A 15,508-nucleotide genomic window follows, 5' to 3' on the forward strand; every position below is an offset into this window, starting at 1 on the left:
GTCCGAAAAACGCGTGACGAAAGATTAGAATGCTCCCCATAAACAGAAATAACTGTTAGTCGGGTGTATGGCCGAGTGGGTAAGGTGTCCGCCTACAAAGCCAGAGGTCCTGGGTTCGAAACTCGGCACCGGCGAATTATTTCTGGATTATTTGATTTAGTCAAATAATATAAGGACACCATCAAGTATACGTTGTAACAATGAGAGAAACCCAATGTGTTAAGCATGTTCGAATTATGTAAAAATACAGGATCCACAGTTCCACGTGTTTCGAGAACCTAACTGACTACAGTTGATTCTCACCTTCGAAATACTGTCGATACCATCGTAACCTATATAGGCTACAGAGGAAATAGTCGTGAGTTCGAACGACAATTGGGACCGCTAATTACCGATGGCGGCACTCGTTTTCACCAATATGGACGATTTTAGGCTTGCCATATACACGCAAGCCCAAATTGGGTTGTATACTGTCTGTGTGCAGCCCAATATCCGCCATTCATAGGTGGCGTTTTGATATTTAGCGTTTCCAATAAAGAGTCGCGAACCCGTCGCTAATGACCTAGCTGTCGATGCGACGTTAAGCCCCAACAAACAAACAAACAGAAATAACTGTTCCCGAAAATGAGAATACAATTATTCTCTTACTTCACTTCCATTCATGAATAACAAAATGTTGCTAATTTACCTGGACTTGTTCCTATTAAACTGCTGTCTAATTTCCACCTCGGTTCTTGTTTAGATAAAGAGGCTTCCAACCCTTTATAGCATATGGCACATAATATTGCTAAACCAGTGAAGAAACATAGGTAGAACAGCCCTGTTATTCCTGCAATTAATTAAAAAAACAAAACTATAATCAGCATTTTTGGCATGAAATAAGTCGATTTTGACTATTGCCCAGTTTTCAATGAATAGCTCAAAATCTAAGGGAAATATCAAAACTTTTGTCATAACCTTTTTTGTAGAGCAAATTGAGAGCTGCAAAAAAGGACATTACAACAATCCAGCTATTTCCCTTAGATTCCGAGATATTTATTGAAAGCTCGCCAATAGTCAAAATCGACTTATACCGGTTTACCACTTCGTTACTGAATTATTTACTTAATGAAAAATTCACAGTCCCATCAACTATTTAATTCAAAATGTATGTCAAATATTTTATTCATTATCAATCACAAATTTAAATGATTAATATCAAATTCGCAAATATGCAAATTCCTTTAACCCTAGTCTGATCACCAAACGCGACCCTGTGACTGGTCACCTCCGCGGGGATTCCCCGCCGTGTTATTTAGGCTCAAGCGTTGTCAAAGTCCCTCTACACTGCCCGGGCGCATGATGGGCAATTTCATTTAACATGTGAAAATATAATTCATTTGTTCGAAATAATTTGTTCGAAGTAATTTGTTTTTTGAAATAATTTAAAACGACGCAGCGCGGGGTTTCCCCTCCGATGGTGACCAATCTAGGGTTAATATTGATGAAATTTAATATTGATGGCCATCCCTACTCGAGCGGAAGCAATCAATTAACACAAAAATCGTAATCAACATTCACGACATGAAAATTTATTTCACTCATCAGGAATGATAATATTCAAGGAACATCAGAGTACACTTCGTGCATCTCAAAATGCTCCGAAGCTGGCTCCTTGCCCGGCTAAATGTAGCTATGTTGCCTTAGAAAAGTCAATGAATGCGTAGATCGAGTGCGTCACGATCACTAATTTCGTACGTGTCTCAGTCCCCCACCTTCTCACTCTATGAGAGCAAAGAACACCCACTATTGATTGTGCTCCGAAACATGTTGCCATCACCAACCTGTTTCGAAGCTGAATAATTGATTTTTTTGGTGGATAGAAGGGAACTCTTGTCGTCATCATGTTGTTTCGTAACTTTCACGTGATGTTTGTAAAGCCATTTCGTCATTCACTAGCCCTGCACAAAAATACAAGGTCTCAGAATCCTCCTGGGCTTAACAAAGTGGAAATATCTATTAAGATATCCCGTGTAGAAAAATTTCTGTCTTTAGAAGGTCTTCTAGAAATCTTGGGAAGAATCTTCGAAAGATTATGTAGAAGATCTGCTTGGTGACCCAAAAAGATTCTTCAGAAGACAAAATTTTAAGGGTCAAAATTTTCAGAGTCCAAAATTCAGGGCTTAGTAATTTGAGCGTCAAAAAAGTAAGGATCAAAGGAGTAAGGATCGAAAATTAAAATTATCTTTGGAAGATTTTGTCTTCTGAAGAATCTTTTTGGGTCACCAAGCAGATCTTCTACATAATCTTTCGAAGATTCTTCCCAAGATTTCTAGAAGACCTTCTAAAGACAGAAATTTTTCTACACGGGGAGATATTCCACATTTGTTAACTCATGCACTCAAATGCTAATTCGCACGTTTGTATCTGTGTATCTCTATTTTTTCTGTGTTTAGACACCTTGTATTTTTAAGTCATATAAAACGACTCAGGAGTTTGTTTACATAACTTTGAAATACTATGTTCAATCGAGAGGAAAATAATCCTGCAGCTGAATCATGGAGAACGGAGAGAAGGGGAAGCTTGTCTCCCGATTATTTTGCGAATGAAGATTTAATTAGAGAAATTTAATAAGAAATATTTCTCTTTCGAATATCTTACAGAGATTCTTGGAAGGATCTTCAGAAGTTTATGTGAAAGATCTTGGTGACCCAAAAAGATTCTTCAGAAGACAAAATCTTTCAGAGGAAACTTCGAAAGATCTCTCGAAGATAAATTTGGAATATCTTTGGGAGCCAATTTTTTTAGAAGATCTTCGGAAGCCATTTTTTAGAAGATCTTTGGAAGACTATTTTTTTTTCTTCAGAAGACATTTTTTTTAAATCTTTGCGATCGCATCGTTAACATTTCAAGGATCAACAAATTGAGGGTCCAAAAACTTAGAGTCAAATCTTGTTGACCAGAAAAAAAAACCAAAAAAGTCTCAGATAAAAAAAAAATCTTAAAAAAAAATTGTCGTCTGAAGAAAAAAAAATTGTTTCCCGAAGATCTTCTGACTCCCAAGCATATTCCAAATTTATCTTCTAGAGATCTTTCGAAGTTTTCTCTGAAAGATTTTGTCTTCTGAAGAATCTTTTTGGGTCACTAAGAAGATCTTTCACATAAACTTCCGAAGATTCTTCCAAGAATCTCTGGAAGATATTCAAGACAGAATTTTTTTTACCCGGGAGGTTCAGAGAGAAACGTGAGCTTGAAATGAGCTTGTCCTTTCTCAAGATATTTGCGGAATAATTTCCACACCGTCACCACATTTCTCAAACTGGTTCACACTCATCCCATCCATGACACCGCAGAGAAAAACGTTTCTGGTTTCCAGCATCGCGGTATTGAAATGCAAAACCACTGTATTAAAATCAAGAACCCTGGGTTCTTAAAATAAGAACCGTTGAGGGCATTTAAATATTACATCATCACGCGATTCAGGAAGGGATTCGTGACGGAGCGAGGAGGGGGTTGCCCAAATTGTGACACCACAGCATAACTGATGAAGATAAGAGAATTATTATGTTTTTTCCAACCGTTATCATACATATTCAAATATCTTCTCACCCCGGCCATTTTACGATTTTCGGTAGTAATTGAAACTCATAAATTAATGAAGAACAACAAATTGCTATGTGCCAACGTTTCAAGTGTTAAGGGTGCCAAGTGAATTTGGCGATGACCTTGAAAATTGACATTCACCAACAAAGTTAATTTTTTTAATTAATAGTATTAGACAGATGGTGAACATCGGTGACAATTTTAAAATTTTAGAACTTATGGATATCGAGAAATTAAATAAACAAAATCAGTCTTATACACGGCCTCTTATGGAGTTTTGATTAAATTGAACGTTTCAACCCCCTAGGAACTCAAGAAAAATTTGAAAAAATTTGAAGATATGGGGAATGATGTGTTCAATGTGATGGCGACAAAAAACAATGGGGTACCGGGGTGAATAAGAGAGATATTTCAACCCGCCCTGCCCATTTGATCCCACGCTTTCTCGAGGTTCGTCACGCGAAATAGAGGATTTTCCGCATTTATTTTCTCGATGTCTAGTTCCGGTTGCGGGTTTGAAATTTCGTCGGATGGATGAATACATATTTCTCCAATGATGGAGGGAAAGAAAAAATTTTTTTTGAATCTTTTTTCAAATTCACTTGGCGCCCTTAAATATCACTCCTCCCCAGGGCATTCTATATTTAATCCATCTACACAAATCAAACAATAACATATTATTTATCACTAGGGGGCTTCGCCCCCTGCTCGCTTCGCTCGCCAACCCCGGGGGGCTGCGCCCCCCCGCTCGCTTCGCTCGCTCCCCCCCAATCCAACTGTCACTCCTCCCTTCTAACCCTCCCGACCTTGGGCACCCCCTGACCACCCCCCACCTTTAGGCGTCGCCTGAATTTTTGCNATCCAACTGTCAGCCCCCCCACCGCGTTTGACCCTGGGACACCCTCCTCCCTTCTAACCCCCCCGACCTTGGGCACCCCCTGACCACCCCCCCACCTTTAGGCATCGCCTGAATTTTTGCGTCGCCTGAATTGTCTTAAATTTTGCCCTTATTTTTTTATTATAATTTTTTAACTATTGCAATTTCATTTAAGTTTGAAAATAATATAAATTGATAAATTATGTATTAATAAATTATTAATGAAGATAATTTGAGGGGGAAGGGATGTCAATTTAAGAACCTAAAGGGTTTTATCTTAGGAACCCAAAATACTAGATTCCAGTGAACATTACTGAGAACTAAAAGTTTTTCTCTGATTTTTGCAAAAAATTCACTGGAATCCAGTGCTGCTTTTCCCTGTGAATGTAAAACAGTTTATTACTTTTTCCATTCAATTGTACCAATTAGGTAAATATTTTTCTTTTGTAATTTTCACCCTATACCCCGTACTTTGTACGTAAAACATAAATACAAGGCTGAAGGCCCTCGGACGATGGCCAGTCTTGGCCAGATGGCAAGCTTCTGGTGACGAATTCCGTCAAAAATAAAAATGAATAATGACCCGATCCATTTGTACAAATTCAGAGTAGATTGTTAGGAAAAAAATGGAATTTAATTGACAGTTTAGTGATAGTATAGTAATAGTTCTCCGAAGAGCGATGTTGAATTCAATTTAAGAGGAAAGAATCATGAAATTTCGAATTCCATTGAAAATTCAATGGAATTTCCGATTTTTGAGCAGTAGGGAATCAAGAATTCCCCAATTTACTGGCAATTAATTGGCATTTCCGTAATGTATTTATGAAAATTCCTGATTTCTTTAATTTTTATGGAAATAATTGGAATTATTGAACTGACATTAACAATTTCCTTTGACTTTTTAATCAACCTGTAGGGTTTCGATTACAAAATGCCTTGAAATTTCAGAAGAACTGCCACTTAATAAAATTTTTTAATAACTGTGACGGAAATTTCAGCCCAAAATTTGAGAGTGCACTGATAGAAAGGATTAGTTATTGTTAACAAATCGATTTATTATTGTTAACAAGTTGAAGTCTAGGGTCTATTCAGTCTCACCAAATGTTCATTCAAATTGCTAATTTATTAGTAAAAAGTTATTGACTATGTTGTGACGAAAGCAATTTCCCACTCGTTCAGATGATTTTCCCCTAGAATTTAACAGCATTTCACAAATAATTATTAATTTATTCTTCAATTATTGAGTCTTTCATTTATTTAGAACACCTGTCATTAATATTTAATTTCACTTCTGAATTTTAGTCATCAAAATTCTTGACGCCGAGGGTAACTCTGTTCGTGTCAATTATCAGAAGAAATTAGAAATATATCCCTGGAAATTAAATTTTTTTTCTGTTAAGCTCCTCCCTCTTGGGATATCATAAATCTTCCACGACTCGTCTTCAATAATTTACCCACTATCAAACTGGATATTTATTACTCACGCAATCACGATAATGTAATTGAAGTGGAGAATAACATTGTCATCTATTACCAACGGACTAACTTAATTACGTTCAATGGTGAAACATAAAACCCCGCAGTTTTATCAAGTTAATTTGTGTGCCAATGAACCAACACAGTGTCATTCAATTTGTTGTATGTAACGCAATGTTTACTTGGCCTTGCCCAGCACGAGAGCATCCATATGTCGACAATTTGCGGAGCACGCCCACAAGCCGCCAGGAATTTTTACAGCCGACGATTTCTAGATTTTTTTTCAAAATTCGGTCACAGAAATTCACTCCTCCGTTGTTTACTGGTGAATACGGAGCCGAGTGGATTGCAAAAGATATAAGAAAGATAAGAAAAGTTCAGATCCATTTTTAGAAATTTAGAGGAGGGAAACGAGAATTCCCTAATTTACTTGAATTTTCAATCAGAACATGAATATTTATTACCGAATTACGATGAAATTTTAGTTAATTGGAGATTAAATAATATATTTATCCGAATTTTCACGATTTCTTGGAGTTTTTATTCAATAATTGAACTGAAATTTCAAATGTCCTTTGACTTCTTAATCAATTTGTGAATTTTCAATGACGAAATTCATCGAAACTTCACTGGAACTCACTTGAGCAGCTTCAAGTACCTTTTGCATCAAATTTGTCAATTAAATTGCTCCAGATAAATTTGAAAAAAAATCATGAGTACTCAGCGTCATTCAAATTACATTTTGCACAGAATTATTATTTTTTTTTACACATTCGGTGTTTATAAATAAATAATTACAATTGTTTAAACGTTCGAAAATATAATTTTTTCCGGCGTGAAATGGATTAAAAAAATCTGTACATAAATAAATTTTTTACAATTCCGAATAAATGATTTTTATGATGGAAAATTGCTTTCTCCAAAAGTCAACTTTCTATCTTTTTCTCAGATTTTTTAAATGTTTTCTAACGTTCCTAAGTTTAAATAATAAAATCATTGTAAAATGTCCGGAAATTTAGGCTCAAATGAAAGCTCTGATGTTCGATAGCAAAAGTAGAAACTCATTTTATTGAAGAAAAATGGTCAAAGTTTTTGGTTATTTTTTACCACGGAGAAAAATAACCAGTAAAAATTACGGAACTCACAATTCGCTCACCGATTACGAAATTGAAATTAGTAATTCAATAACATATTTATCCGAATTATCCGAATTTTTTTCAATTTTTCTTGAATAATTAAACTAAAATTGGCAATTTCCTTTGACTTTTTCATCAAATTGTAGATTCCCAGTGACGAATTTTTTTGAAATGTCAGTGGAACTATCACGTAAGTGGAAAGTAAAGGATAAGAAACGAAATAAAAAAAGTTCAGGTCCTTCTATATAAATTTAGAGAAGTGGATTGTTAGAAAAAAATTGGAAGTTTGTGGACAGTTCAGTAGTAATTATCGGAAGAGCATTGAAGTCAATTTAGAAACGAGAATTCCCCAATTTACTTGAATTTTCTATGAAAACATCAATATTTATTACCGTATTACACTGAATTTTTCATTAATTATCGATTCAATAATATATTTACCCGAATTTTCCTGATTTCATCTATTCTTTATTGAATAATTTAATTGGAATTTGCAATTTCCCTTGATTTTTTAATCAAGTTGTGGATTTTCAATATCGAAATTCCTTGAAATTGATACCAGTGGAACTGTCACTTGAGTGGATGGCAAAGGTATAAAAAAGATTAAAAAAAGTTCTTCCGAGAATAGGGGCAGCACGAGCCATAAATTAGGGCGGAAAAATTAGAGTCAGGGAATGAAAAATACATAGAGTAGCCGCACCCATTTATTCCTATCCATTTGACTCGTCTTATGGCCACGTGTAACTCATTGTTTTTTTTTCTCATGCGAAGGCCTCGTTTTCCAGGCGTTCATTAAATGCCCTCCAAACCACGAATATTGAATTTCAGCTGTGACATTAACTCATTTTTACATTAGCAGGAGCGTGAAACATGGGAAAGTCAAGGGGAAACCTTGGAATATTTTTTCAATTCTAATGGGTCGCGGGAAAAAAATTTCCGCTTGCCAGATCGAGAGAAAAATTGCCTCAATTATTTTTTTTTGTAAGCGAAATGTTTGAATTCTATGAAAATTGATGGAATTGTCACAATGCGAGAATTAAGGAGATGTCATCTCGCTTTTTTCAAGTACCATGCCGAATACCCTGCGACTTCGTCACTTCCGCGGGGATTCCCCGCCGTGTTATTTAGGCTTCAGCGTTGCCGAATTCACTCTACACTGCCCGGGCGCGTTTAGCGAGTTTCCGGCAACGTCGCGTCATGGGCCATTTCATTTCACATTGGAAAAAATAATTCATCTGTCCGGAATAATTTTTCTTTCGGAATTTTGGGAAATGTGTTGTTCTAAAAACTACTATAATTTTTTAGACACTTCAATTGACAAAGTCATATTTTCTTGAATTTTTCCGGTTAGCCAGTCAATTGTCTCACACGGAAAAATGTATACTTTGAAAAATATTGTAGGAAGTAATTTAAATGAAAGGGTATAAACTCAATAAATTCACTCCCCAAATAACTTTTTAAAAGAGTAGATATTTGTCCATATATTGTAGGATCGCCTTCTTTACAGAGTCGTCATTAAAAATGCAAACAATATAGTATCTGAATAATTATATCTCAGTCGGTTGAGTGCTCTTTCCCACGGCCCAGGGCAGACTATCGACGGTCCCCTTCATCGTGGGGACCCCAGACCCAGATTCGTCATTTATTTAGACTACGTCGAGATCTGCGTCGCCACCGGATCGATTGCTGAGAGGATGTTTACGCTATAGTACGCATCCATCTCTCCGGATAAAGCTAATTCCGTCGTTGGCTACGATTATCCAGTCCCAATATTAATATGTGGATATTGTCTTTACAATATATAAAAAAATATCCCAATTTATATTTAAAAAAAACATAAAATATGTTTGATATAATTTATATATTTTTTTATGTATTTTTTATAAATTTGACAAATATATGGAATTGCCCCATATTATATATTTTATTATATATTTTCTTATGGGGGTAATTCGAGAAAAATGACGCGTGGCAGTTTCCCCCATAGGGTGACCATCTAGGGTCATGAAAAATGGGTGTATTTCCATATTTCTGAATTTTACATTGCAAAAAGTCACGTTTTAAAATAGACGCTTTCCAGAGAAAAATATTATTATAATTTAAAAAAATTATAGTTCAATAATTATCAGAATGCGCTGACTCAACTTATCACGTTCCATTCGATACCAGAAACATTTCATTGTTTCATTCTCGTAAATATTCACCTCCAAGTGCAATGCAGTACTGGGTAATTTCACGACAATAGGGAGCGAGTGGTCAACAATTTATTGGAAATATAATAGATAGTATTTTTCCGGCCTGTTGCGATGGGGTTTTTACTCGCGTGGCGTTGGCCTCCGAGCCGTAGGCGAGGACTGGCCAACCACACGAGTAAAAAAACCCCATCGCAACCGCCCAGGAACAATATTTTTCTGCAGTGATTTTCAAGTTTTCGAGTTTGGGAAGTATGTAATATCAATTCCCAGACGAGAAATCGTGAGAAGCAGTACAGAAAACATATTTTACGTGAACGTTTTACGTTGTCCCTTCATTTTTAAATTACTATATCTTTCTTTTACTGATAGGCTATCCGTCAGACGTATCTGTCTTCAAAACTCCGGGTAAAAATACCGGATGAGAAATGAAGATAAGACCTCGATGCATAACCACTATAATAATTTCAATGAGCAGATTTAATTAGTCGTCGCGGATCATTGAATATGCAGTAATAATACTCGGGAATGGACTGAGAAATGAGTTTACTCTGTCGCAACAATGAGAGATTGGGGTTTAGTTTCTGCAGTAAAGTGATTAAAGGAGATGAGGTACACGGAGAAAAATTTTTAATAAAAATTATCCTACAGTTCTATAAACGTGTATCATGAGTCATCGTTTCCTCATTTCTCTCCCGAAATTTAGTAAAAATTAATAAATGATGATCAATTTTTATTCTACGTTAGAGAAATTTTATCCTGACGCATAATGTAGAATATAGTTTAAGGCAAGTGGGAGTCAATCATTGGAATTCAAATACACATTGTTTTTAAAATAATTAATGGGGCTGGTATATTGTAGTAGACTGAATATTAATAATACACTTGGTGTTCAGATAAAAGAAAATAATATAAATGCGTATATATAATATGTGTTTGCCACATCCCGGTGCAGGTTTCAGACTATCTCTCGTTATTTGTTTAGTCTGGCCTGATTCCTGGTAGGACTCCATGATTTGCGTCTCATGAATACGTTATTTGTACGAATTGCGTCTCATTTTTTTCGTAACAATAATAAATTTTACCCTTCCAGTCCAATAATTTGTAAAAAGAATATCCACATATTGAATGTCCATTATTTAAATTGCCAAATAGGGAGCGTTTTTAATGAGTCTTTACCCTACATCAAAAATACTTCCTACAAATATATTTGAGCTGGCGGTTTTCTCCACCTACCCAATACCTTAATAATGAATAAATTAGTAAATAAAATGAAAATGTAAAAAGCAAAGGCAAGCGGACTCTATTTGATTGAGATAAAGTTTATTCAATTCACAGAAGACATTTCTCTGAATGAACATCTTTCCTGAGGAGCTTTCTGCACCGAAAAATGTGGACAATTCAAGAAGGCTGCACAAGTTTACTGTATCTTTTAGATTCAGAGATATTCCTTGAAAACTCAACTAGGAGCTGAATTGACTTGTTAACCTTGACTACTTAATTACTGAATTGTTTCTAGCTACTGCAAAATAACCAGATAAGGCGGAAACATAATCACGGACTCTGATAGACAAGTTCATTTATCATCAACGAATCAATTTCGTTGGAAGCTTGTGTTTATTTCTTCTCTTCAGATGAGCATTTGTTAATAGTTACCAAGCCTTGTTGATAATAGCTTAATTTCTCCATCAGTGTGCGTATGAGAAAAATTCATAGATAACCCTAGCGTATTCGCTGGGACGATCTGCTGCATTTTAATAGAAAATATTTTATCGAAGAAACGAGTACAGTTTAATTTTTCTGTAGAATGTATTATACTGAAATATTGCTGTATAAATTCGTCGGTATAGATTTTCCAAGTTTTTCTGTTTGATTTTTTTCGGAGAAAAAAAGAAATGAAAAAAATTTTGAAAATTTTTCTTGAGGAATTTCTATTGAAAAAAATTTTAATAGAATAAGTTGTATAGAAAGACCAAATTCTATGGATTTTTCAATAAAATTATTTCTATTGAACATTATTCACTAAAAAATGCACAGAAAAACTACAGAATTTTTTAATATCATCAGCAAAAAAAAATAGATGTTCCAATAAAAATGCAATAGGATTTTCTAGCGAATGCGCTAAATCTTTCCGTGAAGTTTCTACATGCGTGTTTATTATTTTGGAAATAGCCTCAATAGAAAACTTTGCAAGATTTTCTAAAAGCTTTTTCGTTGTAAAGAATGTGAAAATATCTGAAAAATCCCCTTAAGGTGTTGCGTGTGAAAACTAAATAAAATTTTAAAAGGACAAATTTATGGGAGAAACATCTGACTCTGCTGAATCATTGAGAATTTTTCGTATTTTTTCTCTCGGTGTCAAAAAAAAATGAAATTTCCATGTTTTTGGAACCCCTGCAGCTATAAGGCCGAGGTTACTTCACTCTCAATCAGGGAAATTTCCGTATCTCCCAAAAGAATAATGAGCTATTGAACAAAAAATTAGAGGGTGATCAATCAAATCTTGCCCGAAAGCACGTATAAGTTCCAGAATTTTTCTCGATTTCATAAGAAAGTTATTTGAAAAAAATGATACGGGAAATTATGAGTTTCGAGGAAAATTCCATCCATTGAGGCTCACGTGTGGCAACCCCGCCTTCACCGTGAGTGGCGCGCAATTCGAATGTCAATATAATCGCTGGAGCATCATGGGAGAGGTATAGGTTAGACCATGAAACTGAGAGAGACAAAACATTCCGCAGGTTTACCAACTCGAAATAACCATAGGAATGATCCGTGCGGCATTGCCACGTCTCTCATGCATTTCAATATTATTTCAATAATTAGAAAAACATCCGATAAAAATAATTTGACACCCGTAAGTGATGGGAAAAAATCAATAAATCTAAAAAAAAATTAATAATAAAGAAATGTTCAGATGCACACTGAAATATTTACTTGAAAATTGAAAATTTTCGTGTTCAGCGATTGAATCAGGGCTCGAGAACAATGAGACTTCCCTTCCGATTTACCCCTCGGAGAAATACACACGAAACACCGTAATGTCTAGTACTCTCCGAATATAATAGAATATGATTTAATTACAGTATTTAATAATTCATATCCAAATGAGTGTTGAACTCCATTCATTCCCCTATCCCTCTATCTATCGAGATAATTTCCCCTCAGACAAAAATTGTTATCAATTGTAGAGCAGATTTTTCATTGATAAAAATTTGCCGTTATCTATCGATATTCGAGGCATTCGAATTATCTCCAGTATTACGTCAATAACGCAAACTACAGTTTCACATCGAATCAATCGCTTTCAGAAATTTTCTTCTCACAGACTTCAAAACATCGACCTTATTCTGCGTCTGGAGGAGGGCAGATGTGTAAAAATAGATATAAAGGCGGTTGGAAAAATGAGAGAAGTGGACGTGATCGAAGGTCTGGGCGAAGTAGACGAGTTACCTCCACTCGTCTTCGGTGAAAGTAAGCGAGTGAATTAAGTCGTAATTTTCAAGAAAGCGACATTGATTTTGATTTATCACGGAAAAAATAAAATGTAAAATCTGATTGGACACGTTCGATCAAAATCTGAATATTTTGTGCTAATTTTTCTTGAATTTTCTATTAATTGAATATTCAAAAATCGATTGAATTTGAATTTGAAATCACCTGAATTTTTCTTATTGAATATTTCGTAAATTTACATAAAAATTGGGATATCTCTCTGATTCACACCGATACCCCATTATTTTTCGGTGTTATCATATTTAGGACTTCATTCCTTATATCTCTAAATTTTTTCAAAATTCAGAGATAGTATATGAATTTAAAAAATACATATGGAAATAAAATAAAAGGGAATTATAATATTTACGGCCGCTTTTGTATACTGAAATCATTTTTCATATGTGTCCTGTCAACTCACTTATTTATTAGTTATTAAGCTTTGTCATTAGTCCATATTCAACTCTACAGTTCGTTAATAGCTCAAGAACTTCGTTGACAAGCAAATCATTCTATTTTTCTTTTCTTTTCGTCAAGAAAATCAAACAAAAAAAATTTAGAAAATTTGCGCCGAGGAAATTCTATACAAAACATCTCAATAGAATTAATTGTATAGAAAAATAAAAAACTGATAGGAGTTTTAATAAATTATTCTGAAATTATTCTCAACTAATAAATTATTTTCAAAATTGTGGCTGGGTAACTGCTAATGAATTTGAACTTCTTTGAATCATCTCCCTCCAAAAAGCAAAATTTGGTTTTCATTACATTAAGGGTGCCAAATGAATTTGGCGATGACCTTGAAAATTGACATTCACCAACAAAGTTATAATTTTTTTAATTAATAGTATTAGACAGATGGTGAACATCGGTGACAATTTTAAAATTTTAGAACTTATGGATATCGAGAAATTAAATAAACAAAATCAGTCTTATACACGGCCTCTTATGGAGTTTTGATTAAATTGAACGTTTCAACCCCCTAGGAACTCAAGAAAAATTTGAAAAAATTTGAAGATATGGGGAATGATGTGTTCAATGTGATGGCGACAAAAAACAATGGGGTATCGGGGTGAATAAGAGAGATATTTCAACCCGCCGTACCCATTTGATCCCATGCTTTCTAGAGGTTCGTCACGCGAAATAGAGGATTTTCCGCATTTATTTTCTCGATGTCTAGTTCCGGTTGCGGGTTTGAAATTTCGTCGGGTGGATGAATACATATTTCTCCAATGATGGAGGGAAAGAAAAAATTTTTTTTGAATCTTTTTTCAAATTCACTTGGGACCCTTAAAGTATCAAACTAAATTCAAAACAATAGTAAGCCGTATATATATAAGGCCCTACCAATGTGCAGCCTTAGCGAGCGTTCGCGACGTGGACGCAGCCATAATATGAAAATTCAAAGATGATACACTGTCAGAAATTTCTTGAAATTTCAGTCACAGCGTCACCTGAATTTTCGATATTGTGAGTTTAAATTCAATTTCAAATGGAAGCTTTCACAAAATTTCTCATTCATCTTGAAAATTCAGGAAAATTGGATTTTTCATGTTAAACAATCATTGGTTTTTCAGTGAAAGCTTGAATTTCCAAACTCATTGTAAAAATTGAATATCACGTACAATTCAATTTTCAATATTTTTATAATTACTTGAATCTTCAAGAAATTTAATGTACCTTTATCGTTATAAAAAATGTCAAGCTTTTTCACTAAAAATTTCAAGAGCAATTTTCTAACAGTAGTATATGAATTTAAACAATAAATATGAAAATAAAATAAAAGGGAATTATAATATCTGCGGCCGCTGTTGTAAACTGAAACCATTTTTTCATACGTGTCCCTGTCAACTAAATCATCTATTAGTTATTAAGAACTGTTCATTAGGCCATATTCAAATCCAAAGTTCGTTAATAGCTCGAGACCCTCGTTAATATCAAATAAATCGTTCTATCAGTGAACGCGCGGTGAATGAAAACGTCATGCACGTGAAATTTCGCTGCAAAATAGCTGATAACTGATAACTGCTCGTTACATAATGATATAAATTCATGAAAAGAGAATTTTGATAATACAAATTGTCTTTACCCCATTGTTTCCCAGTTTTCCCCAGGACTTTACCCTTGGAGGGGTTGTAGATACCATCCCTTATGGTCTGCCACTTTGTTTTCGTCGAACGTTTTCGCATGTACTGATCAGGCTGATCGTTAGTGCCATTCTCCGCGGGCTTTATCGTTGCACTCATTATTCCTTATTTATTTCCTTATTATATTATAACGTTTTGTCGACGAAATCCTGTGGTGTTTCGTCCTCATGGACTGGCTTTCACTTTTTCGATGGTTTTATTAAACATTTATGGGGAGGACTGTTATGCAGAGGTGAACGGAGTGATGGAGAAATTTGGGATGTTGAAGTTAATGCGTAAGGACCACTTGGAGCCGAACTATCGGCGACTAATTCCGAGCGCAGACTGGTGACACAATCCGAGCGAGGGCTCCCAACGCCTCGGCGCGCCGCCATCGAGCAGTGACAATCGACGATACCCGGATCGGAATAGCAAGTGAAAGACCTGTGCCGTTACTTTTTTCTATTTCTTTTCTCGGTTACTGGGGGGTATTGAGGGCAGTAAACTTGGGATTTTTAATGAAAGTGTGGGTACAACCGCGATTAGTTTGCAACTTTTGGCGGTAATCGCGGAACGAGTTGCTATTGTCATTTCGATCTCCGCGAATTTCGCGATTGCATGGAG

General features: G+C 35.1%; 1 protein-coding gene across 1 annotated transcript in view; it reads right to left on the minus strand.

Annotated features, from left to right (window-relative positions):
- Positions 1-15,292, minus strand: part of LOC107044297 (sodium/potassium-transporting ATPase subunit beta-1) — a 21,807-nt gene extending 6,515 nt beyond the window's left edge. Inside the window, exons 1-2 of the mRNA XM_015266108.1 lie at positions 14,848-15,292; positions 689-829 (exon numbers count right to left, since the gene is read on the minus strand). Of these exons, the coding sequence (XP_015121594.1) occupies positions 689-829; positions 14,848-15,004 (298 nt within the window). The 5' untranslated portion in view covers positions 15,005-15,292. The remainder of the gene's footprint in view (positions 1-688; positions 830-14,847) is intronic.
- Positions 15,293-15,508: the final 216 nt, after the last annotated feature.

Source organism: Diachasma alloeum, unplaced genomic scaffold, assembly GCF_001412515.2.
Source record: "Diachasma alloeum isolate Michigan unplaced genomic scaffold, Dall2.0 Dall_scaffold_00711, whole genome shotgun sequence".
Taxonomy (NCBI): Eukaryota; Metazoa; Arthropoda; class Insecta; order Hymenoptera; family Braconidae; genus Diachasma; species Diachasma alloeum.